A 17,392-nucleotide genomic window follows, 5' to 3' on the forward strand; every position below is an offset into this window, starting at 1 on the left:
AACTATGCGACAAGACAGGACGACAGGTACGACAAAAAACTGCGCAAGGGCAGAACGGCAAATAGGACAAAACAACTGTGCCACAAGACAGGACGACCGATACAACAAAACAACTGCGCGACACGACAAGATGATAAGGACGACGACAGTGCGACTCGCAAAAATACAAGACGACTGACGACAAGTTTCTCTCTTGTCATTTTTATCGACTGGTACAAGAAGGCGCCTAGATTTTACGCTGTGCAAATAACAAGGGAAGATATCAGGTATCGAAAAATTCTAAACAACCGGGTGGCTTTAGCTGCAGTTCGAAAATGGACACTATATGCATTACGCTACACGTGAGGGTCTGAGTGTCAAACTCCGAAATGATAGATACTAGCAGTCAATGGACTAGAATTTCGGTAGCCACCACAGACACTTGGTTTCTAGCCGCGATAAAAATCCCTTCCAGAAACCAAATGCTTCATTTTCCTATTGTGTGCAACACAGGTTGCGCACAACAGAAGGGCCAAATTTCTCAGTCAACAATCAGTCGTCGCAGTATAAATTCAGAAGAAATTTTTAAAACACCAAAGCATCCTGCCAGACGATAGCAAGTCACCAAATGGTAAAACGATTGCGGAAGCGTCCAATGCAAGGGCTTCACAAATACCAGTTTTCTTTATTTTGAGATGTCGTTGTCTCCTTTACACGGTGCTGGTCCCTAAAACCTTTCTTCGCCGAGTTTTAAAAGGGTTATTCTCATGTCCGCAGCATTGAGTGCTTTGAAACATTTAGCTTTTTATGCTGTGTTCCGCCGTGGTTCCTGAGTTATCCACAGAAGATGGGCATAATATCAAACAGGGACACTTTCTGCCGGCCAAAAGTACCGTTCATAAAAACTTAGAAAGCGTGTGGTAGAAAACAAAATGCGCAACGGTAAATGGAGAGTTCAAACACGTGCGCAATGCCTTTTTTGTGTGCGAACCTCCAAGTTACCATATTCGCTTTTAGCCGGATACTTAAAATCTGGTCTTGTGTAATACATATGGAATAGTGCTGTGGGCCCAATGCACCATTGAGACTACTATTTTTATAATTTACCTTGGCAAGGCTGATCCACTGAATTTGAAAATGCAACAATGTGGCATAAATGCCTCACCCGCTGGAAAAGGAAAACAATAGATACCGCACTTCCATCAGAATTATCGCCGAGGGGACGTATACATGCAGACCAATATAAATAAAAAAAAAACATTTGTAATTTCTCACGTGAGTAGCTGTTGCGCTTGAGTTTTACCTGCTTTTGTCAAGACGTACTCAGGCAAGCGAATATTTGTGTATATTTGCAATTCTAGGAAAGTTTGCTTCAGCGTGAAAAATTCTTAGACCTATTAAGTGCTTGCTCGGTTGCAAGGGGTTCACAGTGCGCCTTCTGATACAGACTCAAAAAGCACCGGCCTAAACTAAACGCATGAATAATGATCAGTGTCATGAAGAAAAGTTTGACAGTGGGCTGCTGGCGATATACAGACAACAGGTATAAGCATTACAAACTGCAATTGAAAAATGAACGCAACTCTCCTCTCTACATCACGGTAACAGCAAAGAACCCTACCTTATACTACTTATTTAAGAACTGTTTCACTCTCCAAAAACGACAACTGTACGACGTGCGGAGAAAGAAAAGTAGGAAATCTTCCCATTTAGAGCTCAGTACGCTTGCTATTACCAGTGTGTTGTCGACACGGGCATTTTCTACAGGATTCCGCGGTCAAAAACATTACCATTGAGCCAGCACGGTGCAGGTATTTTGTACTGAAATATGTTATCACCTGCCGTTAAACCCAAATTCAATAAAATTACCGCTACAACTAAGGATCTCCAGTTCCCGTCAGTTGCCTATTGAAGGTAATTCATAAATATTCCCGCGTCAACAGATGATTTTCTCTCGCCCGTTTTGTTCAATGCAAAGTTTTGTGGCGGAGAAATCAGAAGTTTGCATAACACGTTGCAAAAATACTCAGCGTTCTATATCCCTAGCATCACAAACACACGCACACATCCATGGCTGTATTTTAAAGCAAAGCTTTCTACCTCTACCCCCCAACGGTTCTTTCGCGACCGTTGGTGTCACCAGAAAACTCCAGCGAACAAATAAAAGAATTTACTGGCACCGCCGGGAATCGAACCTGGAACTAATAGACTAACAAAGCGAGAGCCCGTTGTCCTACCGATTCAGCCACGATCCCACGCGAACACGGGAAAACAAATGGTGTACTCACCAAGCACATCTACAGGTTTACCCCCGGCCTTCTCGCTGAACGCCACGTGAAAGCGTCACACGACGACTCATGCCCGTCTAGCGGCCCTGTGCGCACCTTGCTCATTAAGAGTTACAAAAATTAAAGGAAGCTCACACCAATCCCTGGAATCTCACTTTTAGTACGCCAATGTGCTAAAGCCTGTGGCCTCCAGTGTTCACGTAAAAAATCACAGCTCCTTGTCGTCCACCCTCACGCCAAATCAAGGAATACATTCAAATACTCCTTGATGACCAGGCCATCACTCCAAACCCCAGCATCAAGATCCTGGGCCTACATTCCCAGGCCAACACCAAGCGTGACGTCTCCTTGCAGCGCCTCAAAAACAGCATTAATCTAATCATACACATGATCAGGCGAGATGCCACCAAGAAAGGAGGCCTAAAAGAATCCGGTACCTTTCGATTAATTGAAGCTTTTGTCCTCTCGAGAGTTACTTACGACAAACCCCTATCTCCTTCTCGGCGAGGAAGACATAGAGATGCTTTATGTAATGATTATAAAGGCGGTTGAGCAGGCCATTGGTCTTCTCATGAGTGCGTCCACACTGAGGCTGCTTAGCACGGGCTCCACAACACGGTGGAAGAGCTGATAGAAGGCCATCTTTCTAACCAGAAGGTCTGACTCAGAACTGTGGTGGGTAACCGCATGCTTCACCAGATTGGCTGGGCAGCCGAGAATGTCACTCCGTTTGACGTACTCCCAGACTCTTGGCGACTAAAACTAAAGATGCACCATTGGCTTCGAAATATGAACCCCTCACATGACGAGGGTCACCGAAAAGCACGGGCTTAAGCGCTAAACACCACTCTCGGTGAGGCTCATGCAGTTATCTACACAGACTTCTAACATCGAGGGCACCAACACGCCATCATCGTGGCTACCTCCAGAACCAATCTCCTTGCGTGTACCTCGCTTAGGACCCAATAAATGACGGCAGCAGAAGAGGCAGCCATCACCTTGGCTCTCACTCAACCAGGAGTTCGGAGGGTAGTCACCGATTCCCAGTAAGCCCACTGGAATTACCAGTCGGGTTGGGCGTCCTGACCTGCACTGTGCGTGCTAAAAAACCACTCCCCAAACGGTTCCATTCAGCTCATCTGGACACCGCCTCACGCTTCAATGGAGGGCAACAAATACGCCCACCCAACAAGCCTGCGCTTTTACCTCCCGTGCTATGGAGCTGCACGAGGACAGTCACCCGCTTGTCACGTGCAGGGAGATAATCCATCATTACCGCCTTCTGAGACAGACCGTACCTTCGCCTTACCCTGACCTTTCCAGAGAACAACCAACTACCCTACGGCTCATACAATCCGGGCTCCTTCCCACAGCCTACGCGCCTTCACGTAATGCATCCGAATCGCTACGACGCTGAATGTAAATTTTTCTCAGAAGTAGGAATACTCCGACCCGTAATCGGGGTGTGCGACTTTAGCCCTGAGCACCCTCTCTCTTTCCGTCAACTAACCAAAAACAGCAATGGGACATGCTGCTGTCCAGGCCCTCTCTACCTACCCAGCTTCATTGGGTGGACAGAACACAGGCCGCGCGGACTGCAAATGGGCCCCACAGAAGAAGGAATCACTCTCCAAGGCTGCACTCTGGGCCGTTCAGAAATCTGAACAGAAGTATTTCTTTCTCCTCCTTCTCAGCCGCAAGTCTCGTCGCCTCCGTCCGCGGCGCAGAGACGGAGAAGTCAGATCGTCTAACACCGAGTTGGAGATTACTTTAATTTTATAAAAAAAAGTTTCCACTCTTGCTACACCAATACAACTCAACCAAACACCGTCCATGCATCATGCATTGATTTAACCTTGCCAAGAATATCTCTTTGAAGTAATAAATGGTGTGGTTAAGTGCATTTCACTTCTCTCTGGTTTTGCTATTTGTAGAGCGATGCGAGTGATTTTAAGTGACGTCGCATGAGTAATCGTTATGGGTGCCGTTTACAGCTTTGCTTTCCAACCACATTCACGGGGTGGATTAGCGCGATTTCTTTATCACTTTTTTCTTGTAAAATTGCTAGCAATTCCACAGAACCGTTTCACCACTGCTGCAGCTGCTACTGTACTGGGAGCCATTGTTTGATGGGTATGATGATGTAGCTGAAACCAACTTGCAAAAAAGCCCTTTCGAGCCACAGCCAAGCCAAATCAAGGTGAAACTACTGAAATAATACAAATACATCCGTGCTGCCCCATCATCTGTCTCCACTCGTGTTAGTAGTGTGGTTCCTATCTTTTATAGCTTTGTGGAAGATGTGCAAGTACAGCACTGCCAACTGAAATGATGTAGTTTCCTCAACGAACTCACGTATAATCTCTACGGCACGCGGTGAAAAACCACTTCTTACGCTCTTAATAATGGACTGGTGATATAGTGCCGGGGCTGCTAACGTCACCAAAACGGGTCAGTTGCCTATTAAACAGCTTTTGCGTCAACGCAAAACGATCAGTGTGCACCAAATGCCCCATATGAAATTATTCTAACACGCGCCTTTTAAACCTCTACAAGGAGACAGCATCAAAGTTCACCCTGACCATGGCAAATCCAAATCCCAAATAGCAAGAAAGAGTTAGAAGCCATTGCTCTCGGTGAAGGTGGATGACGAGCGATGTCCCTCCATATGCACATCGCCGAATTTAGCCAAAGGTACCACCACATTTCATTTATCCCGAACGTTGAGCTCGGGCATCCATACAAAATATTTTAGCGTCCTGGACATTATACATTCGTACTACCCCAAGCATATATTTCACCTTCTTTTAACGGGGGTAAACGTTTTCAATCAATATTTCGGTTGTAGCGAAGTGGCTCGAAGATAGCCGCTTTTGTAGAACCTTCTACCACATACTCAATTGCACCACATACAAAACACCGTCGCGTTGGGTGCCACCGGCACGAACAAGTGCTGAACCGGCAGAGTGCGGGGTGAATCTGAAGTTTGTATAAGGACAGATCGTTTTTTACGCCGAAGACGTGGCCTAAATGCGCGCATTTTCTACTGCACACGCCCTTACTTGTGGAGTGCCTACGAGCTACGCTCGTAGGCATTTTTGATGCCCGGGGCCCCAAACTCCCAGCGCCCAATAGGTGTAAACCCGGGTCTGAAGGTCAGGAACCGAGCACTGTCGAAAAAGTTCACGTCTGCCAAAGGTAGCTCTGATTCCGCAGACGCTTTGGCTTCGGGTGTTGCCAGTCTCTGTCAAAGTAATCCACACACAAAAATACGTAGAAACGATAGGGCACACAGGCGCGAAAACAACATCTAGCATTGAAAAGTGTTTCAAATTATCGCAAAGTTTACGCCATCAAAGTTACGTAAGCCGACTTCCCTTTCCGAGACTTTTTTTATATAGGATGGCCAAAAACTCACAGCGCCTTCTACGAGTCAGGCATGGGCTGAAACATCTATTCTCGAGCAATAAAAGTTTTACCAACGAAAATTGATTCCCGAGTGGTTGCTGGGAGAAGAATATGTCGCTTTCAGTACGCTTGACGCTGGCGCTTTTATCAGTATGTATGCTTGCAGGAGGTGCATTTAACGTGACGAACCTCCGGATCTTTCATAGCGCTGCTGTTTCATAAATTAGGCGACATAAATCGTATTGATTTTGCAGTGATTCTGAAATACATTTTCTGTGCTCTACAGCTTCCCTGAGTGAAAAATGATTTGACATCAGCAGTACAGCCACACCCAACGTGGTGTCGCTTTTCATGTGCCCTTTTTTGACGTAGCACCGGCAGTGCCTTTGAGCTGTGACTGTCAACATGTAAGATTGAATACCATGAAGAAATGCAGAAAGCCCACTGCCAAACCTAAACCGCCCGCCGGATGAGACGCCCTGAGGCATTTAGGATATTCTGTTGCACCCAAGGAAGACACGGGCCACAACACGTCCCTCCACACAGCTGTCAAGACATTCATATAGCCCCGACGCCGCGAAACATTCATTCCTCTTACAACAAAGCACACCACAAAGCACGGGTCGACGCATGGACCAAGAGGTAGGCAGCTAGCCCCATGACGCCTTACACGGACGGGTCCTACTTCCTTCACGAGACAGCGTACAGAGTGACGATGATCGCCCTAATGAACGGCCGCCCCAAATACACAGTGCCTTCAAGGATGCCGCTGAAGCAGTTGCCCCAGCAGTCACCAAAAATAATGAATGCCAAAATCGCAACTAGCTGATCGTCTGTCTATCACACCTTGATTTCAAGATACAAGAAATCTCCTGCAGCTCCTGGAAATTTGTAGTTTTGTCCCCAGGACAAGGTTCCCGCGAAGCTTAGTCGAAGCTCACCCTCGTGCACTCAATGGCTCGAAGGGTTTTAAACACCGAATCAGCAAGTTCCGTTTGCTTGTGTGTCGGGAAGTCTATTGGGAAAGGTAAGTTTTCCGTGACTGCTAATATATTTTCTTATCGCTAGTTACTACATGAACAGGTGCCGGTGGTTCCGGCTAACTGTCCCGTCATCTTTAATTTCAAGAACACATATCTACCCGAGACGACACTCATGGTTGTTGAAATCATGTTGCCGACGCTCAACGAACAGGCGATCAGGATGACCTCGTTGAGGGAGCCCCATTCAAAGCGTTTGTTCAGATCCACCCACCTAACGATCCAGCCCTTCCTCCCTTCATGTTGGTCTTCATGCCCTACGTGCCATTTCCTCACCACTACACCCAAAAAACTTGAGCTGTCATGCGGCGGTGGCACTTACCAACTTTGCGCTCCAGGGAATAAATAGTTTAGGCACCATTATGTGTACGATACATTGGGAAGCATTTCATTTCCTGAAGGAAGACAACCTGCGAAGCGGGGTGAAATACCCATGCACGCGTATTTAGCTGCACAGGCAAACGTAGAAAATACACGTGTTTATTTTTTTCTTCATGCGGAAGGGTTCAGTCTAGATTTGTGATTAATAAAGAAGTGAAGAATTTGCGTTTTTTTTTTCTTCAAGGCAACCAGGGAATCGAGCGTCCTTCAATGAGCTTTATGTGTTAACAGTAAACACGAATTGTGCAATGTGTACAATTTCATTGGGAGCTACAGTATGACAACAATATGACTAGTGAGCTCAATGAGAGCCGTACTATCGGCCAATTGTGGCACAGTTTTTGTGGAAAATTTTGATAAAACAAGAGTTGCACCTGTTTTCTGCTGAACATTTGCGACAAATTAGGCTTCGTCGGAATTCGCTTTCGAAAACAGAAAAAATGCAGGGAACTTTAGCCACACAGCTTGACTTTCAAATCACCCGCGCTGCACTTGCCGGCATCAACCCACGTGGAACCCAGCAACCTGGGCCACCGAGGACGCAGCTCTTAAAGAGCGATTTCAAAGTTGCGTACCGTCCTCAAACAGGCATTCGCCTTCCTACCTAGTACGACCACATCATCGCCATTCGGTAACCTAGCTCCGTAGATCCTGTCCCGCTCGATTTCACCAGCGATGTGTCATCCATGCAAAGCCTCTTCAATGTCTAAACGTCAGTAGCACACCTTACATTCGACTCGCACTTTTGTCAGATGCGAGGAGAGCGCATGTTTCTAGGCTAACATCAATGAACTTCATCCATACCCAAATTATTTTGTGAGGACAACACACTCCCAACGTCCGTGTTCATCGTATGGATCGGTGCCTGGTCAACGCAGATATCCAGTCTTAGTTCTCGTCAGTGAAGGCGGATATTACCCTCGCTATGTTCCCCATCGGCCCATCGGCCTTCTTCACTTTAGAAGCACTAGCATGTGGTTTTTAGTGCGAGCGTACAGCACATTTGATATGCCACTCACTTTAGTGGACAGTGCAGCAGTGCACCCAATGCGGGAATGCACCCATTGCGCCATCGAAGGAATGCTTGCCGAAATCCCGAAACTGTCAACCATGAACCAGCAAAGTAAAGGACCCACTAGCGACCCTTGGTCCCAAGCCTGATTGCAAATATGCGGATTTCTTGAATATACAGACAAGAAATGTTGTTTTCTGCTTTACAACACATTGATTGTAGGGTTTAACGCCTCGACGCAACGCAGGCAAAGAGGCGCGCCGTAGTGGAGGGCTCCGGAATAATGTTGACTACCTGGGGATCTTTAACGTGCGCCAAAATCTCGTACACATGGGTGTTTTTGCTTTTCGCCTCCATCAGAAAAGCGGCTGCCATGGCCAGGAATCAAACCCACGACCTCATGCTCAGCAGCGCAATTCCTTAGCCACTGAGCCACCACGCTGCTCTACACCTACGCCATCTCAATGAAACATACCAAAGAACACTGAAGAGAAGATTCTTCTACCACTGTCTGATTTTGACCTGGCGACCAAACAAGTCCCGCATTACAGATAACCACTAGTGAATCTTCATCATCTCACCTTCCCCACAGATTTTTCCACCCGAACTGCTATGCGGGTCAGGAACGCCCATCGGAAACATTAGTCCCGTCAAGAATACATACGGTCAACCAACTCTCTGCCACGTCTTGCCATCCCTTTGCGGTGCCCTCGCGTAATAGTGATCAATAGTAGAGTGGGCACGGGAGAGCGGCAACCATGCGGACGCCGCTCAACACGCTCTTCCTTCTCGTGCAGTTCAGCATGCTTGGCCCGTGGATGCCATCGCCTCCCCTGGCGCCTGCGCATCCAGTTCCAGCATCTGCTCATCGGCTATCAGCACCGACTATCAACCCGTGCGGTTTCCGCCAGCACAGCTACAGCGCCACCTCAGCTGCTGCCCTGGGTGAGGCAACCCTGTCATCAGCGTCAGCACCATACCAGGATATAAACGACACGCTTCGCCTGTCAACGTTTAGTGGGCACGGGAGAGCGGCAACCATGCGGACGCCGCTCAACACGCTCTTCCTTCTCGTGCAGGTTGGTGAACCGCCGTCCCTTTATTCAAAGCGCTCGAGCAACCTTTGTTTGCTGCTCTTCCCGTGCCCAAGTGTACTCTGTGGAACGATTGCTGACTGTGCTCATGTTTGCAAACAACTGCTGCTATGCGGCGATGTCGAGTTAAACCCCGGGCCTCCCCGCCTTGATCCCGACCTCGATTCGAGCGGTGCAGATGTAAGTGTACTTACTGCAATTGCGGCAATGTCTGCTAAGCTCGATGGTCGCCACAGTGAAGTCATGAACGCTTTCGCTGAGCTTAAGCAAAACCAGGAAATGCTTACGCGAACGGTATCAGACTTGTCCACACGGTTGGAAGCAGTTGAATCTGTCATTGAATCCCTGGAAGGCATGCCACCCCCAGCTGAGCTCCCTCGTTTAGTCGCTGATGCAGTACGAAGCGAAAGCGCTGTACTGCAATCTCAAATAGATGAACTAGAAGACCGCTCAAGACGCGATAACCTGATATTTTACGGAATCAGCGATGATGCGTCTGAAACGTGGTAGCAATCAGAATTACTAGTCCGCGACCTTCTATCGAAGCAACTCAAGTTGCAAATTTTGGAAAGCACGATCGCTAGAGCTCATAGGCTAGGGACTTTTGTTCCAAAGAAAAACCGCCCCATTATTGTCAAATTTGCATGCTTTAGGACAAAAGACAAAATATTGTCAAAGAAAGCGATGTTAAAAGGAACCAGTGTATCGCTCAGTGAAGACTTTTGTAGATCCACAAGGCTTACTCGGAAGAAACTAATCGAATTTGGAAAAGCGAGTGGTCAAGCTTTCACACTGAGTGGTCAAGCTTTCACGTTGCGGTTCAACAAACTTGTTATGTCCAAAGATAAAAAAACCTATGTTTACTGGTCGGCTACCGACACTGTCTGTGAAGTTGATTCCCCCGAGACACGCATGCGCAAGCTAGCGAGTCCTCAACAGCTCGGATAGTCATGGTGCATTGTAGCAACCCATCATCAGGCAGTCGCAAAACGTGTCGATACTTTTCACTAACATAAGAAGTGTAATCGGCAAACGAACTGAACTCTCCTCTGCTGTTGATTCCTGTAACGCCGATATCTTAGTCTTAACGGAAACTTTGCTTTCGGCAAAAATAAAGAACAATGAAATACTGGAATGTGAAAAAACGTACACATTTTATCGTTTTGACCGTGATGTTCGGTCTGGTGGTGGTGTACTGATTGCTGTCAGTGACACCCTAGTTTCTTCTGCCGTCCTTGTCTATTTCTAACCGGGACTTTATTTTTTGCGCTTGTTACAGACCACCTACAACCTCACCTTCCTTTTGCAGTGATCTCCACGATGCCCTTAACCAGCTAATTGTTCGATATCCCAACGCTCCGTTGTTTTTATTGGGCGACTTCAACTTCCCAGATATTGTGTGGAACAGTGACTCGATCACGCTTAAACATACCTTTTCTGAGTGTTCGAATTTTATAAACCTATGCCACGACTTTAATCTCGCACAGATCGTCCACAAACCCACTCGTATTTCTGCCAGTAGTTCTAACACTTTGGATTTAATTCGGACTTCTACTCCCGACTTGATCTCTCCTCTTACTTACCTTAGTAAAATAAGCGACCATTTAGTACTACACTTCACGCTTAAGGCACAGGTACTGTCAAAGAAAACAGTTAAAATATTTCAGGATTACTCTAGAGCGAACATTGAACTAATCACGACCGAATTGGAACAATTCACGGAGGAATTTTTGGAAAACTTTGAAGAACGCTCGGTCAATGAGAATTGGTCCCTTTACAGAAATAAAGTGTTATCATTGATCGATAAACACGTACCTAAGAAAAAAATTCGCTCAAACCCACGTTCTCCATGGTTTTCCAACCGTTTACGCCGTTTACGCAACAAAAAGAAGCGTTTGTTTCGTAAAGCAAAACATGCGAATAATGCAGCCCGATGGATGGACTATCAGCAAACTAACGCAGAATACCCAAAGGCAGTGCGCAGTGCAAAGCAAAAATTCTTTAGCAACACACTACCTATGCTCTTACAAACTAACCCTCGAAAATTTTGGAACATAGTAAGTGGTACTAAAACAAGTTTGATCCAGCTCACTTCCACTGATGATCTCCCGGTTCCAGTTGATGAATGCTGCACTGTCCTTAATAACGCGTTTTCTGCAGCTTTCAACCATGATTCTCCCACTTGTATTCCTGTTGTGCAGAGCGAAACTTTTGAGTGTATGGATTCAATAACTACAGACTGGCCTGGTGTTCGCAAACTAATTACGGATCTAAAAATTTCTTCTTCTTCTGGCCCCGACTCGATTAATTCAAAAATGCTCAAATGTACAGAACTGTGCTCGGCCATCATTTTGTCTAAAATTTTTGCGCAATCTTTACAGCAAAGTGCCCTTCCTGCTGATTGGATAAAAGGGAAGGTGGTACCTGTTCACAAGTCTGGTGATTCACATTTTCCTGGCAACTACCGTCCTATATCTTTAACGAGTATTCCCTGTAAAATGTTTGAGCATATTTTGTGTTCCCATCTTGTCAGGTACTTGGAGTTTAATTCATTTTTTAGTAATTGCCAACATGGCTTCAGAAAATATCTATCGTGTGAAACGCAGTTGCTTTCTTTCACTAACGATCTGTTCATTAATGTAGACAAGGGTTGTGATACTGACTGTGTTTTCCTCGACTTCGCCAAGGCGTTCGATTCTGTTTCGCATGATTTACTTATTCTCAAACTCAGCAAGCTTAACATAGATGACAATGTACTTTTTTGGATCAAAAGTTTCCTTTCTAACCGCACGCAATACGTCATTGCTAATGGTTTTTCATCCGCATCATCTCCTGTCTCTTCCGGTGTGCCGCAAGGGTCAGTCCTGGGGCCACTTCTCTTTCTCGTTTATGTTAACGACCTTCCCAGCTGCGTCACTCACTCATCCATTAAACTGTTTGCCGATGACTGTGTCTCATACCACAAAATTAACTGCCCCAATGATTTGCATGAACTCCAGGATGATCTTAACAGCATTTCTAATTGGTGCGACAAATGGCTTATGAAACTCAATATCACTAAATGCAAAACCATGCAAATATCTAGGCTGCATAACAACCCGCATGCTTATCATTTGAACAATATTCCCCTTTCTTCCGTTGACTCTTACAGGTATCTCGGGCTTCATATCACGAAAGATCTTTCTTGGAATATGCATGTAGAATACATAACTAACAATGCCAACCGCATGCTCGGGTACTTGCGCCGGAACTTCTACTTCGTGCCGTCAGATGTTAAATTAACACTTTATAAGTCACTCGTTCGTCCAACATTAGAGTACGCCTGCGCAATCTGGGATCCCGGCAAAATCACGCTCACCCAATCCATTGAAGCCATTCAGAATCGTGCGACTCGTTTCATTTTATCAAACTATAGCCGTAATGCTAGTGTCACCTCAATGAAATCTATGCTTGGCCTGCCTGACTTGTCGGTACGTCGCAAATATCATCGTCTTTGCCTTTTCCAAAAAATATTTTTCCATATCATTCCCCTGAAAGAACAGCTTATGCTTCCGCCTACATATATTTCATCCCGCATAGACCATGTAAACAAAGTTGGTGTTCCTTCTTGTTGCACTAACCTTTATAATGATTCTTTCATTCCAAGAACCAGCGTTGACTGGAACCATCTTCCCGCCTCCACTGCTGCCATCTCAGAACATTCCCAATTCAAGACTGCCCTACAAAACCTCATTTGTTAGTGTGTAATATTACTATGTACTCTCGGGAATGTACTACCATTGCTGGATGTCATAGTTCTGTATCCCCCCCCCCACTCCTTTCTGTAGTGCCACTTGGCCCTGAAAGTATTGTAAATAAATAAATGAATAAATAAATAAATCACCGCCAACCCCCCATCTTCTCCCTCCCCCCAAAAAACAAATCATTATCACAGCTATACCACCAACCAACTACTCCAACACCCGAACTTTCTTGGCACACGCGTAGTTATGACAGTAGTCCCGATCGATAATTAAAGTAGTTGCCCCAACAATCGCCTCTCCGTCAGCGCAAATAGGTGGTATTCATTGAAAAGTTTAGCTGTACATTTCGTCACCTGCCAACACTGGAAACGCCACGGTCATGGCCCGGCTTGGGCCACTGCGCCCGCACGCCGAATAGGAGAAACACTGGCGTGTGTCGTCTGCTCCGTTTCAACCCTGTTCTCAACGACGGTCTCAACAGAGGTGTTATGAATCGCACTCACATTGCACCCGAGGAATTACTTTTCGTTCGGTGGGGTAGAGTAGAGTTCTGAACGTCCAACACAAATCATGATGACCTAACGGAAAGGTGCCACCATCCCGCGGTGCCCGACGTAACCATTGGCGGCGCACTCACGTGGTTGCGCGCATACGTGCCTCGCCAGTGAATACAAGCTATAAGCAGCAGGATTAACATCGTAAAGAGAATTGCCGGCCTGTTAACCGAGACCACTTAGGAGCACGCGCAATGCATTATTCTTGACCACGCCGACCTTTCATGAGCAGCTGAAGTTTATTTCTGTCTTTTGTTCTTTTCTCTAGTTATTCCACGCACATCCTTGCCCTCCCCGATAATTATGCCTCCCTCAATCCATCAAACCCAGAGCTCACTTTGTGAAAGTTGAAGTATCGATTCTGCGCCTGTAAACACGCATCACGCACGCAGTGTACTTTTGGAACATACCAGAGGAGATGTTTCTGCGTACATTCTGTATTCCACTCGTTTCCCTCTGTAGTTCTGTTATGTGCACACATTTCCATAAACCTTGCCCTACCATACTTGTTCACAAATTCAATACTTGTTATAGCGTATCTTACTTCAGTAGTGAACGTCTTGATATTAGTAAATGTGCTGGATCAGCCAGTGAGCTTGGCTTGAATAATTTGTTAGCGGAGGTGAGCATTAAAGACGGTTTATTTAGTGGTGTAGTCAGGACTGCGTTGAGTGTTACGTTAGCGCGTCCGGGTGCGCTGTTTTATGTTATATGTGTAAGAATGATGCTTCGTGAAGAACGCTATTTCCCAAACAATATTCTCCCGTCAAATGGAGCAGGCATCAGCAGAGTATAAAACAGCAGAGTACCCAACTTTACGCACTGCATGCATCGTGTCGTCATCACCGCCGAAAAATGAATGAAGCCGTTTGACTACACTCTGTTTGAGAATTCATGGTTAGCAGCATCATGCAGCCCAGTCCGCATGTTATTCCCCAGTGACTGGTGAGCACGACCCACCCGACATTTTAACTTGATACACTTCCAAACGTACGTTAGGGGTCCCTCGACAAGATTTTTATGGCCACACTGCAGCAGATTGTGATACGAACCGGCCACGACGTATTAAGAGAGCCATGTTATATTAACCAAATTTAAAGACTAAAACTCAACACAAGTCGCAGTCACCTCCTGAAATGAAAAGGCTGAAAAGGACAGACCGCCTGCCAACGGTCCTTTTTGCCGCATACCCAGTATAGCCGTTGCCATCGTTCCAAATCTATGTTACACATGCACAATCCGGTGCTACGCGTGGACTAAATTCGTCGTATCCTGAAAACTTGAAACTACAAAACCAAGAACGTTTCATACTAAATACCGCAGATTATTTAACCCACCCGCATATGGCGCAGCGGTAACCGAATACCAGGAAACTGAACTCGTTTCCGCTAATATCGCTAGTAGAAAATCCCGCCGTAGACCAAAACACCACCATTGCTCTTCCCGCAACCACTGCATCGGAAACGGGCTCCCAAAAGGCATGTAAGCATTAGCCGTGTTGCTCTTTCCACTTTCGCATTCTCAAGTCCGCTTTCGAACACCCCAACATATAATTGTCCGAACCACAGATGTCGTGTCCTTGGAAGAAAATATACCGACTCTTGCCGTTACCTGCACCCACGTCTCACAGTGAACTCAGCCCCCCTACCAACCACCTCCCCATTTATTTAGGAATACTGCAGCAGGATGGAAAGTTGGGCGAGTTGGTACGTCAACACGATGTAAAAAAGGTGTTTTTATTTATTTCCTTTTATTAATTTTATTTATCACGTATTTATCTAGAAATTCTATCATGACGTTCCTCCCGCATAACGCGATGTCCTCTCCCATGATCACCTTTTTTCCGCATCCATCCACCTCACGAAGATACGTTGAAGTTGACGTAGACCATAGACGTCCCGCTATACATTTTCCAAGCGGGCACTTTGCGCCACCGCAACGTCCTTCCTGCCATACACTGCGTTTGATATTCCGCCACTTGTAGCTGTTCCCCTTCACGCTGCAAACCTTACATTGAGTCAAGCGTGCGCCTATACCCTCACCCTCATTTTTACACGTCTCCCTTGGCCGAGCAGATAGCCAGCATAGTGGACAGAGAGAACCAAGCAGAGCTGGTGTAGCTGCCAGACAGCGCCAACGTAGACGCCGCAGCCCAGGTACTCCTAGACAAGGCAGCCCTCTGAAGGCTCGAAACGAACTAAGGCAATTTTAATTTATAATCACCGGCGGAAAGTTCAATCCTAATCCTTCCTAACGGCACATTCTTACAGTGATTTGAACACGTTTGAACCACATCTGTTGAAAGCACTAGGCTTATTATAATTTGAAGGCTAAGCTACATTGTACGACATCCTTAAAATCTGCTGTAATGTTTTCGATTTAAGCAGGATAGCTCTCGAAGCGGAAGCAATAGTCACAGGTGCGCTTTACAGAACTCTTGCATGTACCTGTTAAGAGGACAGAGAAAACACCCACAGCCGTACTAGAGCAGTCCATCTTTCCCTTTTATTCTGCAGTCAATAAAAATCTTGCAGGCAACCATCATAGCCCCTTTCCCCCATTCAATAAAATGTTCTGGTTAATCTGCGAAATTCTCTTTCGTGTTAAGTCCCTGTAGAGGGAGCGTCGGCAGGAGTTCTTCGTTAGGGGGGCTAGCCAGTTGTATGGTGGGGGAGGTGGAGAGAGCAGGACGAGGAGGAGATTGAGCTGGTGTACTTTGGGGAGGGCCAGTGGCCCTATCGCACCCACCAGCGGACACCCATGCCCGGTAGGTAATGCAAAACAAAAGCACCGAAGCTACAATGTTCACAGCTCCGAAGACAAGGTAAAAGTTGTCGTATGACCCAAGAGTGTCCCGGAAGAAACCTGCGAAGATATGAAAAACATTACATAAATGCTAGGCGAACCCAAAACACCCTCACAACTCGTGGAGGACGGTGAGAGTCGGTATGGCACGCGAAGTTTCCAACTAAACTCCCTTTACTTTCTGAACTTCGTACTACATCAACATTTCGGAATTCAGCTTGTCTCTAGTTAAATGTATTCAGGAGTAGTCATGCAATTCAGATGTATAGCATGTTGCTGCATTTAGAGATTTTTTCATCTCCATCTGTGTCCGTCATTTGACACATTTGTCTTTCCTTCAAAAGATTGTGCTAAAAAAGTGCGAACACTATTTACTCAAACTATATTACACCAACTGTGGAAAAGTTTAATTCTGTGCATATGCTGGGGATCGAAATTACCCTGATTATGCAGTTACCGTGGAGAATCTAGAAAGTAGAATTACTTCGCTAACTGAGACGTAGCGAAAATTGAATTACTCTCGCCTATACAGCAGGGAATTAAATACTTGACTTTCTATTCTTTATTTCAACGGCGTCGCATACAATGTAACAATCGTCTTCCTCTGCCTTCCGGGTGTGCACTTAACTTCGCACAAAAACTTTGCTCAGACAGAAAAGGGATATATTTTGCTAATTTGGCTTGTGTTTTTATATTGTACTGTTGTTGAACTTGACTGGACTAACTGGAGTGAAATCAGAACATCACTTCTGTGCGGAGGCAAGAAAAACAGTACCACGAAAATCTTCAGTGTGTCTAAGGTTAAAACTTATAAAGTACAGGTTAAGCGAACTGAGCCAGAAGAGGTCCACCTAGAGTCGCGCTATGGGCGGGTCGAGTGGGGTGGAAGCGAAAGGCAGGAAATATAGCCCAGATTGATGGTACGGTGCAGATTTTGTTATTAAATATTTCATTGCAATTTTCCTTTTGAGGGAACGGGCAGCTCGCCGTCTTAGCGTACATTCAAAGTAAGAAACAAGGACGCAGTGCTCTTTTTAAGACCTAGAAATCTCGTGTTCTCCTTGCTTTCGGATTTCACGAATGTATAA

The 17,392-nt window shown here is 45.9% G+C and overlaps 1 protein-coding gene across 2 annotated transcripts in view; it reads right to left on the bottom strand.

Moving 5' to 3' along the window:
* Positions 1–15,996: 15,996 nt before the first annotated feature.
* LOC144145430 (monocarboxylate transporter 12-B-like) overlaps positions 15,997–17,392 on the bottom strand; it is a 41,457-nt gene continuing 40,061 nt past the window's right edge. For both annotated transcript variants that reach the window (XM_077677046.1, XM_077677045.1), the window contains exon 4: positions 15,997–16,364. In XM_077677046.1, the coding sequence (XP_077533172.1) occupies positions 16,078–16,364 (287 nt within the window). In that variant the 3' untranslated portion in view covers positions 15,997–16,077. The remainder of the gene's footprint in view (positions 16,365–17,392) is intronic.

Source organism: Haemaphysalis longicornis, unplaced genomic scaffold (assembly GCF_048455015.1).
Source record: "Haemaphysalis longicornis isolate Haplotype H1 unplaced genomic scaffold, Haemaphysalis longicornis Haplotype H1 scaffold_7, whole genome shotgun sequence".
NCBI classification, from domain to species: Eukaryota; Metazoa; Arthropoda; class Arachnida; order Ixodida; family Ixodidae; genus Haemaphysalis; species Haemaphysalis longicornis.